Raw genomic sequence first — 25,532 nt, 5'->3', positions numbered from 1 at the left:
GACTCTGATAACACAGCATTTGACAGCCCCAGCGAAAATGAAAGTGACAATGACGTTATAGATTCAGCTGGATGTTTGGGTGAAATTAAAGTGAATGACTATGATCTAGTGAAATTTCAGTTTAAAAAAATGGTTTAACATTATGTTGGTCAAGTTGACGAGAAAATAGATGAAAATAGTTTTGAAATTAACTTTTTAAAACAGAAAAGTGATGGAAAATTTGTTTTCCCTTATGAAGTTGACAAAAGTGAAGTGCTAATAAAGGACGTTGTCATGATATTGCTAAAACCAAGAATGGGTTTAATTGGTGGCACAATGCGAGCAAGTGGCTTTCTAACGTTTTCAATTGACATTGATAGCTACAACGTGGGTTAAGAACAGAAATTAAAAAAATATATATATATCTTCATGGTTTTGTTTATTAGTGCAGTTGTAGTTAAGAATGTAGGCATAAATGGAATAAATTTAAACTTAATTTGTGCATATTTTTATAGTCATACAATTTTTATGTTTGCTAAATTAAAAATCTAATAATAGTAAATAATTACCATGGCAATGTGTCATTTTATTTCATTTATCAGTCTCATAAAACAGCATCCACAGCTGCCCCGCATTTGTCCACAAGTGCCCCAGCATGGGGTACATGTGGATAAAATACTCAGTTTGACAAAATAATTTCTCAGCAACAAAGTATGTAATTATAAGTGTAATCTGAGTAGGTGAAGCCAAGCTAACACACTTATAGCACTGCCAACTGCAACTAATGCTATATTTAATGAATAGTATAAACAATTCTATTATTGCAATATTATTGAGTCAAATCTGTCTACATGTTATACAAAAATTTCATAGAAACTTCAAAAACAATTTCCCAATATTGTGGATACTAACAAATACTTTATTTTAGAGTGAGAAATAAGGTGAGAACATTTACATTACTTATTTCCAATGCATGCTCAAATAATTTGGTGAGAAATAAGTATCACAATAGGATATTTTTATGAAGGAAATTAGCTAGTAAGTTTGTGTTTTGTCCTAGCTCACATTTTGGTTGATTTTTTAAATTGCAGATAGAGTTTGCAGTGCAGATGACTTGTCAGTCATGTGTGGACAAGGTGAAAGACAGCTTGTCTGGCGTTAAGGGCGTTGAGAGTGTGGACGTGTCACTAGCTAACCAATCCGTGATTATAACTACAACGCTGCCCTCCTCTGCCATCCAGGCGAAGCTAGAATCGACTGGAAGGAGAGCCGTCCTTAAAGGCTATGGGGGTATGTTCTGAATTACATATTAATTTGTCCAATGCAAGCACATGCACAACATTTAGTTGTAATTTAGTTAGATCTAATTGGTATGCTCGTTAGGTCTTTTACTAATTTTCAAAGAAGCTGTAGCATATTTTCCTCGGTATTATATGCTTCTGTGAGGAAACAAGGTCAGGAAATGTTCATTCCATCGGCTCTTGCAGGCTTCAGTGAACTAAGGGTCAGTCATTTAGCGAGTGGCTCTATATTTGTTTAACATGCCTCAATTTTATGGTAATTGCTCCCGTGAGGGCTGAGTCTTACACCAGCTCCCTAGAGCCATTGAAAAATGGATACACCATTTCATCACAACTTGGAAGAATTTGAAGAGAAGCTACAATGAGGCAACCCATCCCAACATAATTACCACCCGTGGTTGACTAAGAGGGTACCCCATCCTAAGAGTATCACGAAGTCTATCACATCCCTGGAACACCTCAGAAAAACCAGAGAGCCTGTGATCTGACCAAAGTGCATCCAAGCTTGTACCGGAGCTGTTTACTGCCCACTGCATCTCCCCCTGAATGGAGTTGGGACTACTCAGGAGGTACCCTAAGCGATCAGAGCCATTTATTGCCAGTGCGATTCCACGCCATGCGACCTGGGCCGGTAGAGAAAACCTCAGCAGGGAATCTCAGAATTAACAAGGGTCGCCCACACTACTGTCTAGACCTTTCTTTCTCTTATGGGCTTATACGAGCTGTTAGCCTGTAAGCTAGCATGATAACTGCCCCAGTCCGAGACACAAGGGATGCCTGGGAAACTGGTCCCGTAGGGCCATCTCCTCTGATACTCCACCAGCTCCATTACCGCAGAGATTACAGCATTGTTCCCGCCTGGTTGTGTCTGTTTCCACAGCAGACTAGCCCTTCCCATTACACCATTGGTTCTTCACAGTGAGCCAAGGCAGTGAGGGCCCGACAATGCTGATCCCCCCCCCCTCTTCCCAATGGCTGTCGTTGCCTGCAGAGAGGGCTTTTCCACCTCACCAGATATCTCTTTCCAACATGTGAGGATGTCAAGGGATGAGGACTCCATGATAGAGCTCACTTTGTTGAATACCCTTGGTATCAGGGCCATTCCATGCACACGGGTGTGACATTTGAATGATATTTTTCAAGCAAAAACAATATTTGTATGTATTATATATAACTAAATGTGTTCCAGGCATATATGCACAAACACTGCAGTTAATGGGCTAATTTACTGCATTTTCATTTGTTAAAAAAATTTATAAAATTTTTTTTACAAGCATCTGTATTTATGTTACGGGTGTGACATATTTTGGACACCACTGTACAAAATTACATGTTTATGTTGAATTCTCTGTGAAATCTGAAAGGACTTTTTCCAAATCTAACCATATATGGCCAATAAAATGAACGTAGATAATTATTCCTGTGCCAATTTGTATGAAGATGTTCCTTTCTTTTTACAAAAAATTATATTGTGTCGTTACGGGTGTGACATCATCTGTTACAGGTGTGAGACTGTACATCAACATGGCTGTCACTTTTGTAGACAGATTTGAATTACACTAAATCACTTACGTCATACCAACTTCTTACATTAAACATTGTACATAATACTATGTAACAAATTTACAACAATTTTTAATGCAAAACACTTCTAGCCTATTTTAGTATGGTGTAAAATGTATACAAGAAAAAGTCAAACTTTAACTTTATACAGGATTTTAAGAAACTACATTATCTCACACTAGTATAGGCTAAGTCTTAAACAATTTTTTTAAATTTCACTCCAGATTTGCATCTTAACAAACATGTTACGGTTCAATGACGTCAATATCCTTTTGAAATTCATAGTACACTCTGTTACCGACTACCTTCAATACTGGTTCTGGAAGATACTTCAAAATTTGTTTGATAAAAACAAAAAACTTGTCTTTTTCATTAATTTTGAATATTCTTTTATTGTCTTTATCATGAAGTTTTAAAAAGAGTACCTCAACTTCCTCACCATCAGGCTTACTTTGGCACATCCCTACAAATTTGTATGTTCTCTTCTTTCCCTCATATTCTACTAAAACACATTGTCCTGGTTTGAGATGATTTGTTGAAACTGAAAGGATGGGTTCATCGTCACTGAAATCACCTGATTCAGTTTCTGCATAAATGTCATTGTATGATACTTTTTCCTTCGTCATGCTGCATTTCTCTAACGTGGAGAAAGATGTGCGGCTAAGAGACAGAACTTGTTGTTCAATGTTTTGACTGAAGTCCAGGTACAGCATTTGCATTGTTCCATCGGTCTATTAGCATCCCTTTGAATTTGTGATTTTCTTCTATGTTTACAAAAATGCATTTTATTCCTGAAATGATTTCCGAAGCACAATTTGAAAAACTCTTTCGCATTAATAAACCATCCTACGGCGGAACTTCACCTCATTCCACACTTTATATTTGACCATTCCTCCTACACCATCCACTGCCCCTTTGCCATGAAAAAAAATGCAAAAAAAATGCCACTCCCCAATGAGCCCAAAATCAATCATCTAAGAAGAAACATAAATTAAATAAATTGTATCTTTTTTTCTCTTTCAACTCCTTCCTGTGCTTCCTCTGGCGTTCCGAATCCTTCAAACGTTTTAATTTAAATTGTCTTCTGTTATTAGGCCTACACAAGATATCCATATTTTTCTTTCGTCTTGTCTTATCTCGCTCTTGTTCTTTACTTAGGTGCTCCTTTCATTTATCTGGATTAGCTTTCAATCTCTCTCTCCACTTACGTACATGTTCTTTGCTGTCCTGTACCTTCATCTGTAAAAAGTAATAATAAATATACATGCAAACTTAAAATTCACAGCTACTATACATGGCTAATAAAACAAATCTAATTGTTACCTGTAGTCCTGACACATTCCAAAATGATTTACTCTTAAAAGCATGCTTTAATACCTTAAAATAAAAGAAAATTTTATATTTGTGTTACGGGTGTGACACTTTTTAATATTAATCTTTACTTAGTTAATCAAAATATAGCCAGTTAAGGGATGGTCACACTAAACATTGTCATATATAACCTTTCATTCACTTAATGAAAACATGTTCAGTTCTTTATTTAGCCAAGCATGTCAACTTTTATCAATTTTTTGTTACGGGTGTGACAGATATGTATACAGTTACTAAATAACCAAATTCATGACAGATTAACTTACCTACAGGATGGATAGGTTGATGTTTCTTTACTGCAAGGTTAGCACTGTAAACACTACCTAGTGAATGTTACAAACAACCTTTTTGGATGGAAGATTTAAGCATGCCAACTTAACATATCTCTACAAAAATTTTCTCTCTGTGTACATGGTTTCCTTTAACATTTTAATATAATAACCTAAAAACAAACAATTGTTATTTATGTAACAAAAATGTTAAATACAATACTTAAGTATCCTAAACAAACCACAAAAAGTGCTATACAATAATTTTTAATTTTTTGAAGATTTGTCCAGTTTCGCATGGAATGGCCCATCACGAGGAGGTCGTAAGTTGCCTTGGTTAGCTTAAGAATCAGTGTACTGGACTTTTGTAACCTTGCAGTCACAGGTTCTAGTCCAACCATAGTTTGTGAGCTGTCATCCACTAAGATTCTTGACACGAGGCTGGGGCATTAATATAATCTAAAATAGCTTTTAAAAAAAATGAAATATTGAGTTTTTTTATGGCAATGCTTGGAACGTGGCATGATGATTCCCCAAGTCATCACAGCTAGTCAGCCCATATTGTCTGCTTCAAGGGCAGATCCATAATGTGGGTCAGGGTAGGGCTAAAATAAACTTTCTAATACAAATATTACTACAATTAGAATTGAAAAATTTAGTGGATTTTATTTGTGGTTCAAAAATGTCGTATTATCTGTATGTAGCACTGCACTAAAATAATTCTATAGTAAATTTGGAAAACTATGACTAGGAATTACGAGAATATACTAAAATTATTCAGTGTTTGGGGGGGAGGGGGCATGCATCTATGCCACCCCCCATTCCTTTGGATCCGCCAGTGGTCTGTCCAACCCGGTAGCTGTAAACTATGTCTGGTACAATGCGGTAGGATGTTTCCAGTTTAAGACACAAACCTAATGGAATCTGTCAGTCATCATGATGAAACTGTTTGGATTGACCTCGTCCGACCGAAGGCCACCCTAAAGCCCGACCTGCAACCGCCTGTATCCACCCCCGCTAACGGAACGCGCCCCTAGCCATGGCCCACCCGAGTCAGGCGAGCCACCAGCAACCAAGGTAGAACCCGGCCCCATAATAAACAGACCGACATTACAGCCGACCACGTTGCAAAAACAAACACAGAATATTAAACAATATTACGTATAAATTAAAAGTTGATTAACGAAAGTGCGACGTAGGAGTGCCCGGGCACTCACGTGTGTCAATACGTCGATACGTGTGAGAGTGTCCCCCTGGCGGCCTTCTGCCTAGATTAGTTAATTAAACCATGTGACATAATTATTAACCCCTTGTGTTTCGTTATCACCCCCCACCAGAGCAGTCCGGCAAGAGACGAACAGTCGCTGGTGTGACGTATAATTTAAAGGACATAATTCGTAAACATACTAACTCTAAATTGTAGAAGGGATGAGTAATGTTAATTTAGCCTTAATAATTAATGTAGGAATTTAGCGCCCTTAAAATCTCTTATTAACGTGTCACATTAGAAAATAACGTAATGAGGTCAACCCTGGCGCGAGGGACACCGAGCCTCGGCCGGACGCCATGACATCACGCGAGTACAGCGCGACATGTGGACCGGGGCGGACGCACGTCCCACGGAGAGACATCATCCATTGTCTGCTTTGAACTCACTTCTGGTAATTATAGTCACTTCCTCGAAACCTCTTTTTACTAATCTCTCCGTGCGTACCCGGTCCAATTTTCGGTCCAGGACTTAATCCGGCCGAATAACTTTTAAAACCCCCTGCACCACTCTTGGTCTGCGGGGTAGATTCAGCATACGGCACCGGCCGCCTCCCGAACCACAGAACTTGAACTAAAACCAGTCGCTCCGGCGCTGACACCACCCCGTAAGGGAACTTGGACGAATTTAGCTGCGGTCCGTGCTCCACTACAGTGGACGCGAACACCGCCTTGAGACATTGATATACGGGATTGGCCGCCTCCAATCGCCCTCACCCCTCTTTTGAGTAACCAGGCTCAGAACCGCCTAGTGCCACGCTAATACGTAATATTTAGTAACTTTGTGCGACGCCTTGAATCTGGAATGTTTTCTTTTTGTAAACTTGTGCGACGCGCCACCACGTAACATTCAGTAAACTTGTGCAACGCACCATCACATAACATTTTTTGTAAACTTGTGCCACGTCTTATTACGTAACTTTTCAGACTAACTTTGTGTAATTGTGTAACTTCTGTATTGTGTGACGTCACCCTCTGTACGAAGTGGTGTGTAATCAACGGTATTACACCAAACCCACAGTCGCATGAATAAACGACGCACGTCATTTAAAGCACTATTTCAGCGCCTAATCAATTAACCATACGACTCCCAACCACCTCCAAGTAGGGAATTCCTCATATCCCACGCAACACCGCCGACGGTCCTAGTGGGCCACGCAGGGCAACCGACCCCACGATCCACCTATCGACTAGAAACAGAGCTAGTCTGGCGCCCACCCGGAAACACTACATCGACAACAGCCATTCCTGCTAGGAGCCGCACCGGGACTCGAGCCCGAGACCCCGGACGACGGCAGGATTGTGGAGGTGATTAATTTTCCTTGCTCTTGTAACATTTGAGAGTTGTTTTAAATTATGTCTTTTGGTCATAAAGTCTGCTCTACCTGCTAAATTCTTTTTTTTTTTTCCCCTCTCCCTACTGAACTTGTAGGAAGGAATTGGTCAGGCAGTGTTTATTTAACCAGACACACTTACTGTATGCTTTTTATACCTGTGGATTACCTGGGCAAAGTACCTTTTATTCCCGATTACCTGGGCAAAGTACCTTTTATTCCCGTAGTCAAGTTATCTGTGGACCCCGATGCCACAGTTATTAAAACTTTCCCTACGAAATGACCAACCAGTACTTTCATTGGCTCCCTGCACTCACACCAGTCAAACTCTGCCAATAACTCACCGGCGCTCAACCACACTCATAATCATCTCCAGTTTTCTGGCAATGGAACGCTGCATACCCTATGACTTATGTGGGAAGAGAGCTAGATGGATGTAAGGAGGTAATGCTAAATGACAAGGAAAGCCATGTCAATCATGTGGTAAAAGAACATTTTGTGATATAACTGTGGCATTAACTCCCCAAAGTGCCTTTTAATAAACCACCCGTTAAGCTGAAAAACCTTTCAGCATACGTTGGGCATACCGCACTTGGTTGTGAGATGTTGGGTACCATTGAAACTTAGGTAAGTCCAATCAGTATACTGGGTCGTGATTTTGAATAGGTAGTTGTAATAAAACAGATATATTAATTAAAATAAAATTCATTTTAAATTCACCAAAATTGAAATCAAAGATTACAGTATTTATTATAGTGCATACATATTCTGTCAGGACTCAACTGTTAGAAGAAAATTACTATGTATGTATTAGTTTATAATTTGAAATTGTCCAAAACTACATCTGTAATATATTTTGGTGAGATTGTCAAATTAGTAGCAAATTAAAGTTGCTATTATTTTGTTCATTAGTGAAACACATATGCTTACTGAAATTTGTGAACAAAGTGGGTGGTGTATTGCTATGGGGTGCGTGGCACGGAGGCAGGTGTGCTACAGACGGGGGCGGCCGGGCAGCGGCGGTGGCCGTGCTGGGCTGCGGCGAGGGCGTGCAGGGCGTGGTGAGGTTCGTGCAGGCTGACGCGGACACCTGCGTGGTGGACGGCGCGGTGGATGGCCTGCGTCCCGGTCCCCACGGCCTGCATGTCCACGAGCTGGGGGACCTCTCCCAGGGCTGCGACAGGTGCGTGCATGTTGCTTGTTAGTTAATGTGAACGAATCTGCATGTTAGTAGCCTTTTGATCAGGGATAATGTGTAGTTGAGTTGTAACTCTGCTTTCAGGCCACCTTTACAAAATTTTTCCTCTTCAGAGAGGACATGTTCGGTTTGTAAATTTATAACTAAAAGGGCTTTGTTGGGTATTTATAATATTTCTATGGGATAAATAGTATTGAAAGGTCATCTTATTGATCAACGCTTTATTAAAGAAACACAGGCTGTTCCACTTTTGGGGCTGTATCTGTGTACGTGTGGATGCTAGTGACACCAGATAAGAGCACTGACTGATAGTTTACGTATTCTCCAGGGGAAGTGCTGATGTCGACAAGTGATTGGCTGTCTCTCCCCTCTCCCCTCACCAACCGACATCGCGAACCGGAATGGTTGGGTAGGGAGGGGGAAGATAGTCACCTCCCTCTCCCATCGCTAGTGTGTTGCGATGTCAGGTCACGAGGAAAAAAAGCACAGAGCAGGAATATTTGGGTAATCCCAAATCATTATGTCATGTGGGTGAACAAGGGAACAAATATAAAACCAACTATTCTGTCATGCATTGTGTGCTTCACAAAGTGCTATAAAGAGGAACCATAGAAAATAATTACCAGAATCTTATTAAAAAAAAATTCATACTAAAATTTTTAATATTGAAGGAGAAAGATAATAGTCAAAACAGTCCATCAGATACGAGTCTTTCGTAAGTTTTTTAATTTATAACACAGGTACATATAAGGGGAAAATAGTTCCATAAAATATACCTTTGCTCGTGCAGATGGGCCTAATAGAATCTAGATGTAGGTACGTTCTGTTTAAATTCCAAACTGAAATTCTTTTTCTTTAAATAGCTATGCTAGATCTAGAGTTAAAAGTTTTGTAAGTCGTAATTAAAAGTTTCTAGTTTGATATACTTTTGTTTAAATAAACTATACTTCTGCTTTGATTAAATTAAGTTAACTACTTCAGGAACTAGTATCCTAGCTAATCATTCGGATTGATATTGCGTATCATAGGTGTAGATCCTGATGCCGGGGGGGGGGGGGGGGGGGGCAAGGGACCCTATATCCAAATAGCCCCTCCGAGGTTCTTGCTTGTGCTTGTAAAATCATAACTGTGAAATGGGAATGATAAAAGTTATCCCAAGTACCTCCCCTGGGAATCCTACATATTTTTCGCCCATGCTGCATATGATTCTAAGTTATGAATGATCCCCTTAGTTGATGTGCGTGCAAAAGATACGTAGACCTATTTAATCACTCTCACTACTGTATTAGTCATTGTATAGTTGCTTCCTACAAAAAATTAGATGATTTGTTAATTAAACAATTTATTAAATAGTGGATATCTGAACAACCCTATGCTTCTTAAGAACATATACGACCAGTCAATGCGTAAGGAGGCATATACACCTAATGGTGCTGAACCTAAAGTGAGCAGCTACACTCAGGTATATTTTCAATGGCTTGCAAAAAAAAGATTTATGTTATTGTTAAAATATTAATTTACATGATTAGTCACACATCTTCTGAACAAAATGGTATTACAGCAGATTATTTTCTTCTTCTTATCACATAAAACAAAGTATAAGATCATAGTTAATGTATGGCATACGTTTTAGAATAATTTGTGTGCAGAATGGCTTCTTACTGGAAAAGTATTAGATTTTTTACTGAAAATTTATAAATTTATTCTAGCAATAAGATATTTCTTTAGTGAGATATTAATCTGTGGCCAAAAAAAAGCATTAACAAGGAATTGCGCCTAGCTTTTAGCAAGCAAGCAAAATGAAGTTTGTATTCAGTGTGTTATTGCAGTAAAACAAGAACTTTTACTATTATCATATTTTGAACTGAATGTTAATAAATGCAAGCATTTTAGACGTCTCATTTTTGTTTCCATCTTAAGAGATCCACACATTTTAGGGATGCATTTGCAAAGTTAATTTTCTGCGGCACTGTAGAGGAAAGTTTCGGAATATTATAACGAGTTGCAAATTTATTTGAGTAGACATGTTTTCAGAGTAGAAGAATGCTTTAAAAGAGTAAATAAGACTACCTCAAACATAAAACAAAAGTGTAAAGCTAAGCTGCGTGCGACATAGTGAATAAAACGAGTGATAAATGGCAGGGAGTGCATCTCAAACTGTTATGTGCGACTTGGGCTGCCTTGCCTGTGGACATGGAGAGGTAAGTGAAACAAGCCAGTATGAGCCTACTAACAGCCAGGTCATTTCTTGTAACATGCGACTTGACCTGCGTGGGCCGGGCATGCCCACCAAGTCCTGTGTCACAGCCGGACAGGTCCATGTTTACTACAAGCTGGGCTTTGGGCAGGCGTTGCAAGTCATCGACTTGAGCAGGTTCCATTAGACCAAGCAAAAATTCTTAATTTACTACTTTACTGTATATTTGTTTCAATTAACTAGGTGCTGTACATTCCCTGACAAAATAAAAGTTTTGTAAATGTATCTTGACTCATATACAAATGTATAAGGGTCTGTGTCGTTTCTTATAAATATTTTGAATGCAGAGAAAAACCTGTTTCACCCGGTGATATGGAGAGACGTTTACATTTGCGCTGATACTAGGAGCTATTGAATTGGTTATTCCAATTTTCTAGCTTAATTTTAAATTTGTGAATACTTTTTTCTGTAACGATTTAAGTTAACGAAAGGTATTCCACAATAGTTTCACGATTACAAAATTTTATTCAACACACCGATTCGTGCGGTTTGTCTTCCCGATCCTGCCATATGTGGGTTCGCCATCTTGACAACTTCTACTCATTGGTAAAGCAATAAAAAAAAAATATAATACATTTAGTACGGTTTTAGGTAGGACTTTAGGTTTTAAAACTTTTAAACTCAGAGTGAGACCCCTTGGAAGGGTCGTGATGTGTTAACCTACCACGGGAGCAGGTGCACTCGCAGAAGATGGGCATGGAAATTGCCAAGGAAATGGGAATTGTATGGGGCTGGCTTTAGGGACATAACTTATTAAGGCTGGGTTTGTGAAATATATGTAGATATGACAGTTGCAACAGTTATGAATATGGTCTTTTACATTTAGGTTTGTTTCCTTTAGTTAACAAGAATAAAACTTCCACTGTGCTAAGAACCTACCCAGAGCTGTTACCAGCGAGATAGTGTGTGTATTACTCAGGGTTGGAAAGAAACAGTTTTTTTTAATAACCAATATGGTTAATTGAATTAAATCAGCTTTTTTTTTTATTATGTCAGTTATTTTGGTTTTCAGCAAGTTCAAATGAAAGCTATACAACATCCCACTTTCTGCCACTCAAGTTGAACCAGAAAAGTTACAACATCAAAGAACTGAAGTCCAGAAAATCTGCACATCTGACTGGGACTTAACCACAGAAAGAGGATTCTCCATAGAATGGGTGTATCCCACAGAATGGGGGGTTTAGTGTACAGTAAGGGATTTCCTACAGAATAGGAATTAACTTTTTAATATTTCTTAATTTTGGAGGAGTATTTAGCTGGGTATAATTTAAAACTTGTTCAGATATTTTAAATGATGAGATCTTGATTAGTTGATTTTGTTCCTGTAAATCACAAGAAACATCAATGAGCGAACTTTTGTTACTAGAGTGGAATTAGATCTTTCATTTAAAAAAAAAAATGTTAATATATTTTATTTATAAATACAATTTTTAGTTGTTTTTTTTTTATATATATATATGTATAAAACCACTTTGTTGAAACAGTGGTTTGAATCAGCCAACTGGTATTGCATCAGCTGTGAGCGAGGTCCAGTTTGTGGAGAAGCTGAAGGTAGAGGTACAGCCTGGTCGTGTACCGGCAGAGCTGCGAGTGGCTGGCAGGGCGACAGGGCCGGTGTGCTTGTTGCAGTGTGGGCGACCACTTCAGCCTGCTGGGGACGAGCCACGGCGGACCAGAGGATGATCCCAACAGCCGGGTGCGTGTCCCTTCCAGAGCCTGCTCCTTGGTTCAGTTAGCATTCGCCAGTCACGATTTTGTTTCTCCCTTGTTTTCCCGACACTACTGTGGGCAAATGCTGAGATCATTCCTGATGATAGGCCTTTACTTGACGGTATTCGTCCCTCCCTAGCGACCGCGATGTTGACGGCACTTGAAATAAAAACTAATGAAATAACTAACAGATTACTTCTGGTTTGTCAGCTGTTTATTCAAGAACCTTTCATTTACATAGGTATTCCTGTATGTTACATACATGTTTACTCTTGCCTATATTTTAGATGTTGTTACGGGTTCCTTGAAAAATAGTTACATTTCCTAATATTTGAAATATGTACTTATGTTTCATCTACATGTTGATATGAGCCCAAATAAAGCTTACCATTTTGATTTTATATGTTATAGGTATAATGTTTATAAGTTTTGAAAATGTTCTTAGAATGTGACTTTAGGGAATATAAAATTTGTGACTTATTGCCTATGACAAAACATTTTTTATGCTTACAATATTTGTTATAAAAGAATAGGTGAATTGTTAACTCCCATTTTGTATGCTGTAAAAAGGAAAATTTAAATTAGTCACCATAATAACTGTAGGCAATTTGTATTATGCTTTGGCAGAAACTAAAATTATTGGTATTATTAAAAAGTGGTCATGGAATGGCTTCAACCTCCCTTTTATTTTTTCTGCAGTGCATACATTAGTTACCACGTGTCAGTTTACCAATGCACCACCAATCCATGTAACACTTGCACCCATGTCTTAGTACATTTTTGTCATAACTCAGAACTCTGTTTTCATGTACTAATAGTATCATTTACGTTTGCACTGAAGTATCAGAATGAGTTGGATGTTAATATTCATAGTAAATTTATATGTTGTACCCATTAACATACATATCCCATCCCTCCATTCGTGAGGTATGTTTGTCTACTCTAGAGGTACTTGCTGTCTCTCACATTTATTAATATATTATTTTACTTCCATACAATTAGACATCATCATGGCACAATGGCTGGTTTAATGTTAGATATGGTGTTGGAGGTAAACAGAATATTATCTTCTAAATGTACTGAATTTACTTGATTCTAAGGCACACTATTTTTGTTACATACTTAAATTGGATAATGGAGTGTGTATAACAATCAATAGTGTCTTACAATCACAGCATTTATTTTCTAAGATTTATTTATTGAGTTTTACAGATCTGAAAATGGTTTGTGGCCTACAGTATTGATGATTTCCTACACTTGCAAACTCATTTACTTGAAGTAAATTCAAACAGAATATGTTATTTAGAATGACAATAATTGAGGATGTGATACAAGAAATGGGCAGCTGGTCAACAGTCACATTAAGGTTAAATGTTGATAATCGCAATAACACCATGTATTCAAGGCTCGTGTTTCAGAAAGGCATTGAGACTTGGTTAGTCAAAAACTAACCCTCCTTATTTAAGGTTTAAGTAGACAAATAACATGTTGAACTTGGTTTGCACAACTTTGCACAAAAAATTAGATACTATATTAAGGTGCATTTTATGCTTGTAGGTAAACCTTTTCTTTATAAAATATGAGGATAAAAGAGGGGTGTGTGTTAGAATCAATAGTATCTTTTATGTTCAAACGTTGTCTCAAAAGTTTCCAACCTCAACATGAAAATGGCAGCACTTGTCAACAAAAATTGGACAATGTGTTTGCTCATGCTTTCAAATATATACTCTGAAATTTCAGCCATTTTGTTTATGCAATTGTTTTTTTTAACAATTGTTTCGTGAGTCTCTGCAAAACATTTTTTGACGTGACAACGTCTATTAAATCAATGAACGCTGGCTGCACGCACGAAAAATTGTCCCACTATGGATGTCCCACTACAGATGTCCCACTACGGATGTGTTTACGCATGCGTGGCATCTCTCTGGTATGTTGCGGACGGTACAGAGAACTCGGCCGGCACGTGGCGGCGTACTGCTCAGGTTTCACCCCGCCATGCTGCAGGGATAGGCGGGTCGCGCCGGTTGGATCATGCCTGCGCATGTCGCCACACACGGCTTGGGGCAGACGACAACATAGCGGGGTTCGAGGTTATTGTTGTGCACCGCGCCACGGGAGTATATTCGCAAGGAAATGGCGTTCTTACAAGTACGTATTATTTTAATTACTAGTGTACCCCCCTTAGACCCAAAAATTTGCGGAAGGCAGGATACAAAGAATAGACAGCGAAATAGTGAGTTAGTTATGTATTATTTGGTTCTTTATATGACCATAAAACAAATATAAGCAGAACATGCCAAACAATATATAAGTATATTAAATTTAACAATTAACAACAGGGTATATCAGGCTTCGCCCCTCTTGACTAGAAGTACATAACACTATAAAATAACAAGTATACCTATAACCCCCCCCGGTGCACCACGGGTGTCGCACATGAACTAGATGCTGTTCTGACTTGGTTAACATCAAAAACCACCACAATAAATATAAAATACAATATTACTTCAAAAAAAACAATATCACTTAAAACTGCAACCTAAAATACATATATATATATATATATAATACCACCTTACACAAAATAAATTAGGTGCTCGGTTCAGTTAATCTACTCATTCAATGTTATTTGGCAAAATAATTACTGGTTGCCTCAAACTTTTCCAGTCCAATTTGAAAGTTCATGATCAGGCAGTAAAGAAGAAATATGTATATACGATAAATGATTATAATAGTTCACAGCCAATTTTCTGCCTCACAAAATACCCTATCGAGCACCTGAGTACACACCTTTCGAAATTAACTTGATAAATAGCTACATAAAAATTTATAATGTTATAAAAATTGCAACAAAAAATTACAATAAAATCTCATTAAAAACAAATTTACCCAGTACGCATAACTCGCATAAAGGGTACAAAATATTAACAATTTCCCTCCCAAATAGGTAACCACTCAATTCCAGACTTGACGACGTAGTTACTTGCGGCTGTGTCTAATAAAAAAAATTGCTTCAAAAAATTACAGTTATATTCAAACGTTATCTCGAAGGTGAAAAATACCGGCGTAGCGTAGGCCACAAGGTCTACCCAGCGAAGGTCCACAGAAGGTCCGTCTGACGTAATCTAGACGAAGACTAAATTTCAAAACTTACAGTTTATCTGTTGCCATCTACTTCCGGAGATATCCAATCAAGAAGCCTCGCAGACAAGCCTTAACCGGGTTGAAGAAGGATCAGCAGCACGCACGGCACCATTTGACGTCTACGACATTAGCGACTAGGCCCACTCTACAAAATTTTAAAATTCTCGATATACTAAAAATAAAATTTTTCTCCTCATTGGTAATAACTGCGTAGAACACTGCTGCACTCGAACATGGTATAACCGACGGAGGAAAACCTGCCGTAACTTAAGTTCTTATATTCCACCAAGGATTTACCGAACTTCCACACTAAGTTACAGCCATGAAATTAATTCCCGCAGCCACTCCATCGGCAGTAAAAAGTCACCCACTCAGGCTATGGCTCGTAGCAGACAGACCCTCCTCAGAGAAAACTCGTCAACAACTCCGCGCGCCACAGGTACCAACCTCAACCCACCAAAAAGAAAACACATGACAAACGCAAACACCGAGTACCGAGAATTGCCGATCAGAGCCTCACGAAAGCACGAGCGGCTCTAGATCCTGACAATCTGAAACGTGCCCGCGCTCCTAGATCCACGCCGGCCTAAACACCAAATCTGAAGGTACGGCTCGCGCCGCCACACGGCAAACGGTAAATAACACTGCGCCAGTACACAAAAATAACCGCCACCAAATGTGACGTGACACACACGTCACAGCCACCCCTCCGGCTGAGCGTTCATAGCCGACGGACGTGCGCGCGCGCTCCCCGGCTTTAATGTGCTATTATTTCTTCACTATCGTTAAGTTCGACTCATAATTGATTCATCGCTGCTTAATCTTTCCGACTTTCATGGGTTTTCATTACCCGATAATAATGATTCGATCATTGAATTAGTTCCAGACACGGTTACTAAAATGTTCAGATCGCCTACTAAAAAAGTGATTTCTAATTCGCCGGGAATATCTGAAAAAGCAAGTGAAAGTTCATCGAAGCAAAAATCTTCTAGTGAAGCTTGGACGGTAAAACTTCTGGATCCCACCATGGAAGACTTAATCTCGGCCGTGAAATCCCTCAGTATGAAATTTGACGAGTTAAAAAGCGAGAATATGGTGTTAAAAACCCTTCTTATCGACTCTCGTAGTGAAACTGCAGAGATAAAAAATGAACTGCAACAGATTAAACAGATCTTATCTTCTAAGACTGATTCTGTTAATTCATACAGTCAAGTAGTTAAAAAAGTCTCCTCAAACAAGAAACCTGCTTGTGTCGAGTCATCCGGCGTATCTGGCAACAGTGCGCGCACCAGTGACCCACTTACAACTCAGCGTGTCTCCAACGACGTCATCAGGAAAAACGGTAAACAGCTCGTCGACGAAGACGGCTTCACCGTAGTACAACATTCACGCAAGTCCACGAATAATGAAAACTCCGATAGAAAATTATCTAACACGGATCGTAAGAAAAATCCCTTGCAAATTGGCATCAGGAATGTTTCCACATTAAAAACAATTGCTAAACCTATTTACAAAAAAACAAAAGCTCTCTTTGTCACGCGTTTTGAGCCGTCTGTCACGGAACAAGAAGTCGTAGATTATATTTCCAACGAACTAAATCTCAAGCAAGTCAAAGTGGCCAAGCTCCGGACAAAGCATAATTCTTACGCCTCCTTCCATGTATCTGTTCTGGAAGAAGATTTTAGTAGAATTAATAATATTGTTTTTTGGCCCAGTGGCTGTTTAATCAGTCCTTTCTTTGGAAAACTGCATCAAGACCAAATTGTTAATACTAATTCATCTCCTGAAGCTCTCGGTAATTCTACCCAATTACCTCCAAGTTCCTGCAGTACATCGTCACCTTTTATGCCAGCAACTTCTATGCCAGGGCCTGGAGGAGTGCTTCCTACTCACTTCCCAGTGAATGCCCAATCTTAATGAATGGGAAATTGCATATCAGAATGTTAGAGGACTTAGAACAAAATCAGTTGAATTCTTTGATAATCTTATTAATACTCAGTATGACATAATCTGTCTAACAGAAACTTGGTTCAACGAAAGATGTATCAATGCTCATTATTTCACCGATAATTATTCTATTTTTAGAACTGATAGGGATCCACTACTCTCATCAATGGAACGTGGTGGCGGAGTGTTGATCGCAGTGAACAAACATAAATTCCCTTCTGTTCAGCTAATTCAATTATATGACTATCGTGGAGTAGAAGCCGTATGGATTAATATTAAAATTGCCTTTAATAAGTACTTAACATTGGGTAATATTTATCTTCCTCCAACTACATCACCTAATCTATTTACATTGTATTTTGAAGCTCTTGAACAAAAACTCGTTAATTCTCATGATAATGTGATTATCTTAGGTGACTTCAATGTACCTGGGATAGATTGGAAAGGAAATCACTATTTCAATATTGCCCGTGCACATGTCAGATCCAAGGCTCAGTGCCTGCTTGATTTCATATCTAATTTGGATTTATTTCAGCACAACCTAATACAATCTTCCAATAATCTTCTAGATCTTTGTATTTCTAATCTATCCCATTGTGTGGTTGAAAAAGCTGTTGAATCTCTGGTCAAAGAGGATATCTATCATCCTACCCTACTTATTAAACTACTTATTGAGGCGACCTCACACAATTTTACTCCAGATTCTATTTTCAGAAACTACAAAGCTGGTGATTACTTAAGCCTTTATAACTCTCTAAAAACCCACAATTGGGATGAATATTATAACACCACTGATGTAGATGCTCTTGTAGATCAACTTACATCTTGTATCTGTGATAAAATCAATACTCACATTCCATTATCCACACGTAAGGCCTCTAAACATCCTTATTGGTTCTCTGGTGAATTAATTCATGCCTTAAAATCTAAAAAACACTTTCATAAACTCTATAAAAGAAACAATAATACTCAGTATTACCTTCTTTTCTCTAAATATAGAGCAATAGTTAAAAATCTTATTAAGCGTGATAAAACTAATTGGAATCGTAGTATCAATAATAAGGTTAAGAATAACCCTAAAAAATTCTGGAGATATGTCAATGTTATGAAAAATGGTTATAGTGAATCCCATTCTCTTAATGTCAATGGTGATATCTGTAATGATCCTGGTATTCTTTCTAATGTCTTTGCTAAGTACTTTGCTAGTGTATATGTACCATCCACCAACCACCCTCGTATCATTGATCCCGATATTATTCACGATTCAATTCCTGTATCATTCTTATCAGAAAGCCAGGTCTTATGGGGAATTAAATCATTAAAACCAACTATGTCTACTGGTCCTGACGGTATACCAAATTTCATTATTAAAGGCTGCTCTTTTATTCTAATGCCTCTATTGTTGCATCTATTTAATACAAGTCTAAAATCACAAGTATTTCCCACTAAATGGAAAATAGCTAAGGTTATTCCCATACATAAAAAGGGTAGTAAACTCAGTGTATTTAATTATAGGCCTATATCATTATTAAATGGCTTTACTAAAATCTTTGAAAAAATAATATTTAAACATATTAACTTTCCAATAAACAACAGATTAGCTCCTAATCAGCATGGCTTTAGAAATAGTATGACAACTTCTACTAATCTTCTCTCATTTATTAATCCTATATACAATAAAGTTACAACAAGGGGGCAGGTTGATGCATGTTATTTTGATCTGGCTAAAGCCTTTGATACTGTCAATCACTCCATTTTACTAGCTAAACTTTCTAACTTCGGTCTCTGTAATAATTATATAACCTGGTTTACTAGTTACCTTAAAGATAGATGTTTCTTTGTTTCACTTAATAAAAAAACTTCTACTTTATATCATGCTACTTCTGGTGTGCCTCAAGGGGGTACTTTATCTCCCTTATTATTCAATATTTATATCAATGATATTTTTAAAGTTCTTCATCATACTACTGGTTTTCTGTTTGCTGATGATCTTAAAATATCCAGAGAAATTTCCTCCTTAAATGACTGTCTGCTTCTTCAATCTGATATTACTGAAATTGATAATTGGTGCAAAATGAATTTAGTTTCACTTAACAAAGATAAAACAAAAATTATTTCTTTCACAAGGAAAATTCATCCAGTTAAATATGATTATTTTCTTGACAACTCAAAAATTTCCAAATCTCTTAGTATAAAAGATCTTGGTGTTATTCTTGATTCCAAACTATTCTTTCATCAACATGTTAATTCTTTAGTATCCTTTTCCCGTAGAACCTTATATTTAATAAATTATATAACTTACTATGCATCTGATACTGAATCCATTCTTACTCTTTATTTGTCCTTAGTTAGAAGTAAACTCGAATATTGCTCAGTTATCTGGAACAGTATTAACACCACCGACAGTGACAAAATTGAATCCATACAAAATAAATTTTTCAAAATAATTAGTTCTAGACACCATCAATTACCCAAATTAGAATCTCTTTCAAATCGTCGCATCCATCTGGATGCCCTGTTTGTGTTTAAGTGCTATAGTTCAAAAATTAATTGCTTATACTTACTTGATAACTCTGGTATTCGAGTCCCGCAGTTCAAAAGCCGCCTTCGATCCCTATTATGTTCCTTACACAATAATAATGATTTAATTTACAGACTTATCTCAAATTTCAATAAATATGAAAATTTTATTAAAAACTTCAAATTTTAATTTTTATGATTACCCTAATATTCTGAGTAATTTTATAATCCTGTTTATTCTTCCAATTTTAGATCAATTAGTTAAAATTATCTCAGTTGCTGTTTTGTTTTGTTTTGTTTGTTATTGTGTCGTCCTTTATTTTCCTGTGTAGGTTGTATTTATTCGCTTGTATGTGTCGTCTTTTATTATCCTGTTTATGTTGTATTTATTCGTTTGTATGTGTCGTGTTTGTATTACTTGTTCTGTGCACACCTCTAAAGCTTCGGCTGTTGGTGTGCATGTCACAAATTTTAATAAATAATAAATAATAAATAATAAAAACACACCCCCCGGGAAGGAAAAACCAAAGGAAACAAAAGCTTCAAATTTGTCAACTACCTCCAATGCTAACTCACCACACCAATACAAACAAGGATGCACAAACCAAAAACTGAAGAGATCAACAAAAACTACATCAAGGAGCCAAAAGAAAGATCTCAAGAGGACAGAGGATGCTGGTGCCTAAAGCAACAACCAAATCCACACAACCTCCTAGGATGGAATATACTTTTTCACCGCTGACAGATGAGCTTTCTTCACAACTCTGCCATCTTCAAGGTCCACAAGATTTACAGTGACTGGGGTCAAGAAACTTTGGACTCTATAAGGTCCTTCATATGCCAAACTAAGCTTGCTCGACACAAAATCTACCTTTTTGCTCAATGTAACCTTCCGACAAACCACCAAATCACCAATATTGATATTGCACTCAATGCGATCTTTGTTGTAGCGTTTACTCATGGTTTGATGAGCCTTCACCAAGGATTTGTCCACCTCGGACCAGATTTCCTCCAACTCTTTTCCGGTGGCCTCAAAACAGGAGGGAGAAATTCCCCATATACTCAATAAGGGATGAGGTAATTCTCTACCAAATAGAACCATGCTAGGTGACTTTCCCGTAGCTCCATTAGGAACTGAATTCAAGGCAACATTTAATAGCGGCAACTCTGTGTCCCAAAACCTTTGGTTTCGATGATGAAAAATGGTCAAAGCTACTTTGACAGTCTTGTTCACCCGTTCGACTAGATTTGGGCAAGGGTAATATGGGCTTGTGTGTACTTGCTTCACACCCCATTTAAAGCACATATCCGACATAGTTTTAGAAGTAAAGTAGGAAGCATTGTCTGAAATTAAGAGTTCTGGACTACCAAATATTTTCCAGGCTTCACGTTCTAGCTTTCCACTAATGGTACTGGCTTTCATATCCCTAAGAGGGAACAGAATGATGAACCTAGAGAACCCATCAACCAACAATAAGATGCAGTTATTTCCGCTACTGGATCGAGGAAGAGGTCCGAAGATGTCTATAAAGACTCTTTGCCATACCCGCTCTGGGATTTGTACAGAATAAGGGCCCATTCTGGAGTTCTGGGGCTGCTTAGCCAACTGACAGTGGGAACACTTTGCCATTTACATTTTTATGTCCTCATGCATGCCAGCCCAATAGAATTCCCTACGAATCTTGGCCTCTGTTTTACTAACCCCCATATGGCCTCCCACCGGGGTGTCATGAAAATAGTGCAGAACCATCGCTCTCGCAGCTTTAGGAACCCAAGCAAATCTTCTACCTTGCTTGTTGACAAAATAAAGAATCTGTTTATATATGACAAAATTCTTACAAGTGCCTCCCTCACATTTCTGATGAAGCAAAACCCCTTCAGGATCATCTCTCTGCCACTCACCCAAATTAGTGAAAAACTCTGGAATAGATTGAAGAACTAAACAGGCCCCTATTGTTACTTTTCCTTGTACCTCAGATTCACCCTGACTATGCAATAATAAGACTTCCTCAGAAGGCTCACTCTCCCGCACCTCAAACTCACTTTGGTCATACATGCGCAACAGGGCATCTGCCACGTTATTATCTGCTCCTTTGACATGGACAATCTTAAAACGGAAACGGGTCAATCGCATAATCCACCTTCCTATTTTTCCTAACTGCCTAGGATGGGAGAAAACCCAAGTCAACGCTTGATTATCAGTTAGGAGGTCGAACTCATCATGTTCAATATAACAGGCAAAACGTTCAACTCCAAAAATACAAGCCAAGGCTTCCTTTTCATACGCGCTGTAGGCTTGTTCGTGGTCACTCAGGGTTCTACTCGCGTAGGCAATCGGACGCCGATTTCCCTCATCTCCCTGCAGAAGCACAGCACCTACCGCTAGACTACTGGCATCAACTTGCACAGTGAATCTCTCATTGAAATTGGGCAAAGCTAAAACAGGGGGATGGGAGATGGCCCATTTCAAGTCTGCAAAGGCAACTCGTTGTTCCTCACCCCAGTGAAAAATGCAGTTTTTCTTCTTAAGAGCGTTTAAGGGAGCACAGCGCTCAGCATAATTTGGCACAAATTTTGAGAAGTAACCCATCATTCCCAAAAAATGCATCACCCCCTTTACGTTTTTGGGTTCAGGAAAATTCACTATTGGGGAGATCTTCTCGGGATCCATAATCAACTTCCCTTCACACACCAGAAACCCTAAGAATTTGATTTGGTCACTGGCCCACACAATCTTTCCAGGGTTCACTGTGAGACCTGCCCAACGAAGTTTCTCCAAAACTAATTTGATGTGTTCCAAGTGTCCTTCAAAGGACTCAGAATAAATGAGGATATCATCCAGGAAGGATACCACAAATTTGAATTGAAAATCTTCCAACAGGGAACTTAGAATACGCGACAAACATTGTCCTCCAAAATTCACCCCGAAAGGCACGCGCTCCCACTGGTAGTGTCCCCAAGGAGTCACGAAACCTGTGTACATCTTGCTGGATTCATCTAGTACACACTGATGAAAGGCGGAATTTAAATCCAGCACAGTAAAGAATTTGGCTTGACTCAGATACTGAAACAGAGTTTCGATATTAGGCATCGGAAATGGGTCTACTTTTACTTTCTGGTTCAGTTGGCGATAATCTAATACAAGTCTAAATTTTCCGGGCTCCTTCTTTTTCACCAAGAAAGCTGGCGAAGCATATGGGGAAAGAGTGTGCTTTATCACTCCTTGCTGTTCCAGCTCCTTTATAATTCCCCTAAAGGCATGAAGTTTGGGAGGAGAACACTGATATGGGCGACATTTTATGGGTTCTTCGTCACTCACTTTTATTTTATAGGGCAATAGTTCACATTTACCCAAACGTTTGGTAACAACATCTCCAAACTCATCAATGAGTTCCTGTAATACCTTTTCCTGTTCCACATTTAATCCTTTCTCTCTTGCCTCAATACCAGAGTATGCTTTCACCCCATGCTTTAATTTCTTAGCTAGAGGAATTAAAACATTTTTGTCGAAACCAAAAATTAACCTATGCCCTGAGCAATCCACAAGAGCTCGCGATTCCTCAAGAAAGTTTAGCCCCAGCAACATATCACACAGAAGCCCAGGCAGAATCCAGAACTTTCTACTCCATGAAAACTTTCCTATTTTAAAATGTATTAACACATTAACCTTCACCTGAACACAACCACCATCTGCTACCTGTAAGCGGAAACCTTCTTCAACCATGATTTTATTTTTCAACTCTGGCATCTCCTTGACAACCTGGCTCACAAATTTCTGACTAACAAAACAATTGGTTGCCCCCGTATCAATCATGGCTTGTATAGTGATGTCACCAATATTCACATCAACCCAAAGGCTGCTTGTTTTCTTCCCTCCAGACCCATGCTTTATAATCGCAACATGCTGCTCATCCACCACACTAACATTGGCTGCCTCCGAACTGCTCCTTTTATCCCTATTATTTCTGCACTCCCTAGCAAAATGTCCATTCTTCCCACAATTATAACATTTACGCCCTATCGCACTATCACCCCTACATTTAGGAGCTATATGCCCCACTTTGCCACACTTGAAACAGACCACTGTTTTCCCACTATTTCCTGCCGGTTCTGAAACTTCCTTGACACCCAAACCAACTTCGCTTGATTTTCCATGAGACACTTGCACAAAATACTTTTGACAAGCATACATAAGATTGTCAACCTGCATAGCCCAGGAATTTAACTCAATCTTAGTAGTTGGCAAGGTCAAAAAGGCACATTGTTGTCTCATGGCGGGGGCCATGTTTTCCAAGACCAACGAGATAAATGCATTATCGGAAAATTCCATCCCCAACGCATAAGCCGCCTCTCCAACATCTTGCACAAACTCTACCATCCTTTCCTTGGGCCTTTGAAAACGTTTAACAACATTGTTTATTAAATCCTCCTTTTCACGTGTGGGACAAAGCACCACCCAAGCTGCTTCTTCACAGTAACCCAACTATCACCATTTTCTAGACCGGCCAGGAAAACCTCCAATGCCACCCCTGAGACTCGACATAACAACCCTTGAATGAGGTCCATATCTGACCGTAACAGTAGACTTCTTTTAACCCTGTCCACAGCAACGATAAAACTCAATAATTCGCAAGGTTCAAAAGATTTCAACATTGGCACATTATGCAGCGTAGACAACGCTAATCGACTTTTGAAATCAGTACTTTCCACAGTGCCCCCCACACTGCATGCCCCCTCCTGCACATCCCCTTTATTTCCTTTTAAGTACGCAACAAACCGTTTCCTTAAGGTATCAATATCTTCAGTCTCTTCAACTGTGAGACCAGCAGCAATTAAGTTTGTTTTCAAGTCTGGTTTTGATAGTTTCTGAACCCACGCCGTCGGCATAATAAATGGTGATTTGTCACAACGATACTACCACCCAAGATAAACCGCAACTAACACCACTGCTCTCGCTGTAGCAGAGTGGCGCAGCCTGTACCCCCCTTAGACCCAAAAATTTGCGGAAGGCAGGATACAAAGAATAGACAGCGAAATAGTGAGTTAGTTATGTATTATTTGGTTCTTTATATGACCATAAAACAAATATAAGCAGAACATGCCAAACAATATATAAGTATATTAAATTTAACAATTAACAACAGGGTATATCAGGCTTCGCCCCTCTTGACTAGAAGTACATAACACTATAAAATAACAAGTATACCTATAACCACCCCCCCGGTGCACCACGGGTGTCGCACATGAACTAGATGCTGTTCTGACTTGGTTAACATCAAAAACCACCACAATAAATATAAAATACAATATTACTTCAAAAAAAACAATATCACTTAAAACTGCAACCTAAAATACATATATATATATATATATATATATATATATATATATATATATATATATATATATATATATATATAATACCACCTTACACAAAATAAATTAGGTGCTCGGTTCAGTTAATCTACTCATTCAATGTTATTTGGCAAAATAATTACTGGTTGCCTCAAACTTTTCCAGTCCAATTTGAAGTTCATGATCAGGCAGTAAAGAAGAAATATGTATATACGATAAATGATTATAATAGTTCACAGCCAATTTTCTGCCTCACAAAATACCCTATCGAGCACCTGAGTACACACCTTTCGAAATTAACTTGATAAATAGCTACAT

At 38.4% G+C, this 25,532-nt stretch overlaps 1 protein-coding gene across 2 annotated transcripts in view; it reads left to right on the top strand.

Moving 5' to 3' along the window:
• Positions 1–25,532, top strand: part of LOC134541601 (copper chaperone for superoxide dismutase) — a 60,461-nt gene that overhangs the window by 5,593 nt on the left and 29,336 nt on the right. For both annotated transcript variants that reach the window (XM_063385152.1, XM_063385153.1), the window contains 3 exons: positions 1,071–1,269; positions 8,083–8,266; positions 12,168–12,234. In XM_063385152.1, the coding sequence (XP_063241222.1) occupies positions 1,071–1,269; positions 8,083–8,266; positions 12,168–12,234 (450 nt within the window). The remainder of the gene's footprint in view (positions 1–1,070; positions 1,270–8,082; positions 8,267–12,167; positions 12,235–25,532) is intronic.

Source organism: Bacillus rossius (assembly GCF_032445375.1).
Source record: "Bacillus rossius redtenbacheri isolate Brsri chromosome 4 unlocalized genomic scaffold, Brsri_v3 Brsri_v3_scf4_1, whole genome shotgun sequence".
Lineage (NCBI taxonomy): Eukaryota > Metazoa > Arthropoda > Insecta > Phasmatodea > Bacillidae > Bacillus > Bacillus rossius.
This window is presented reverse-complemented; position numbering and strand designations above follow the sequence as displayed.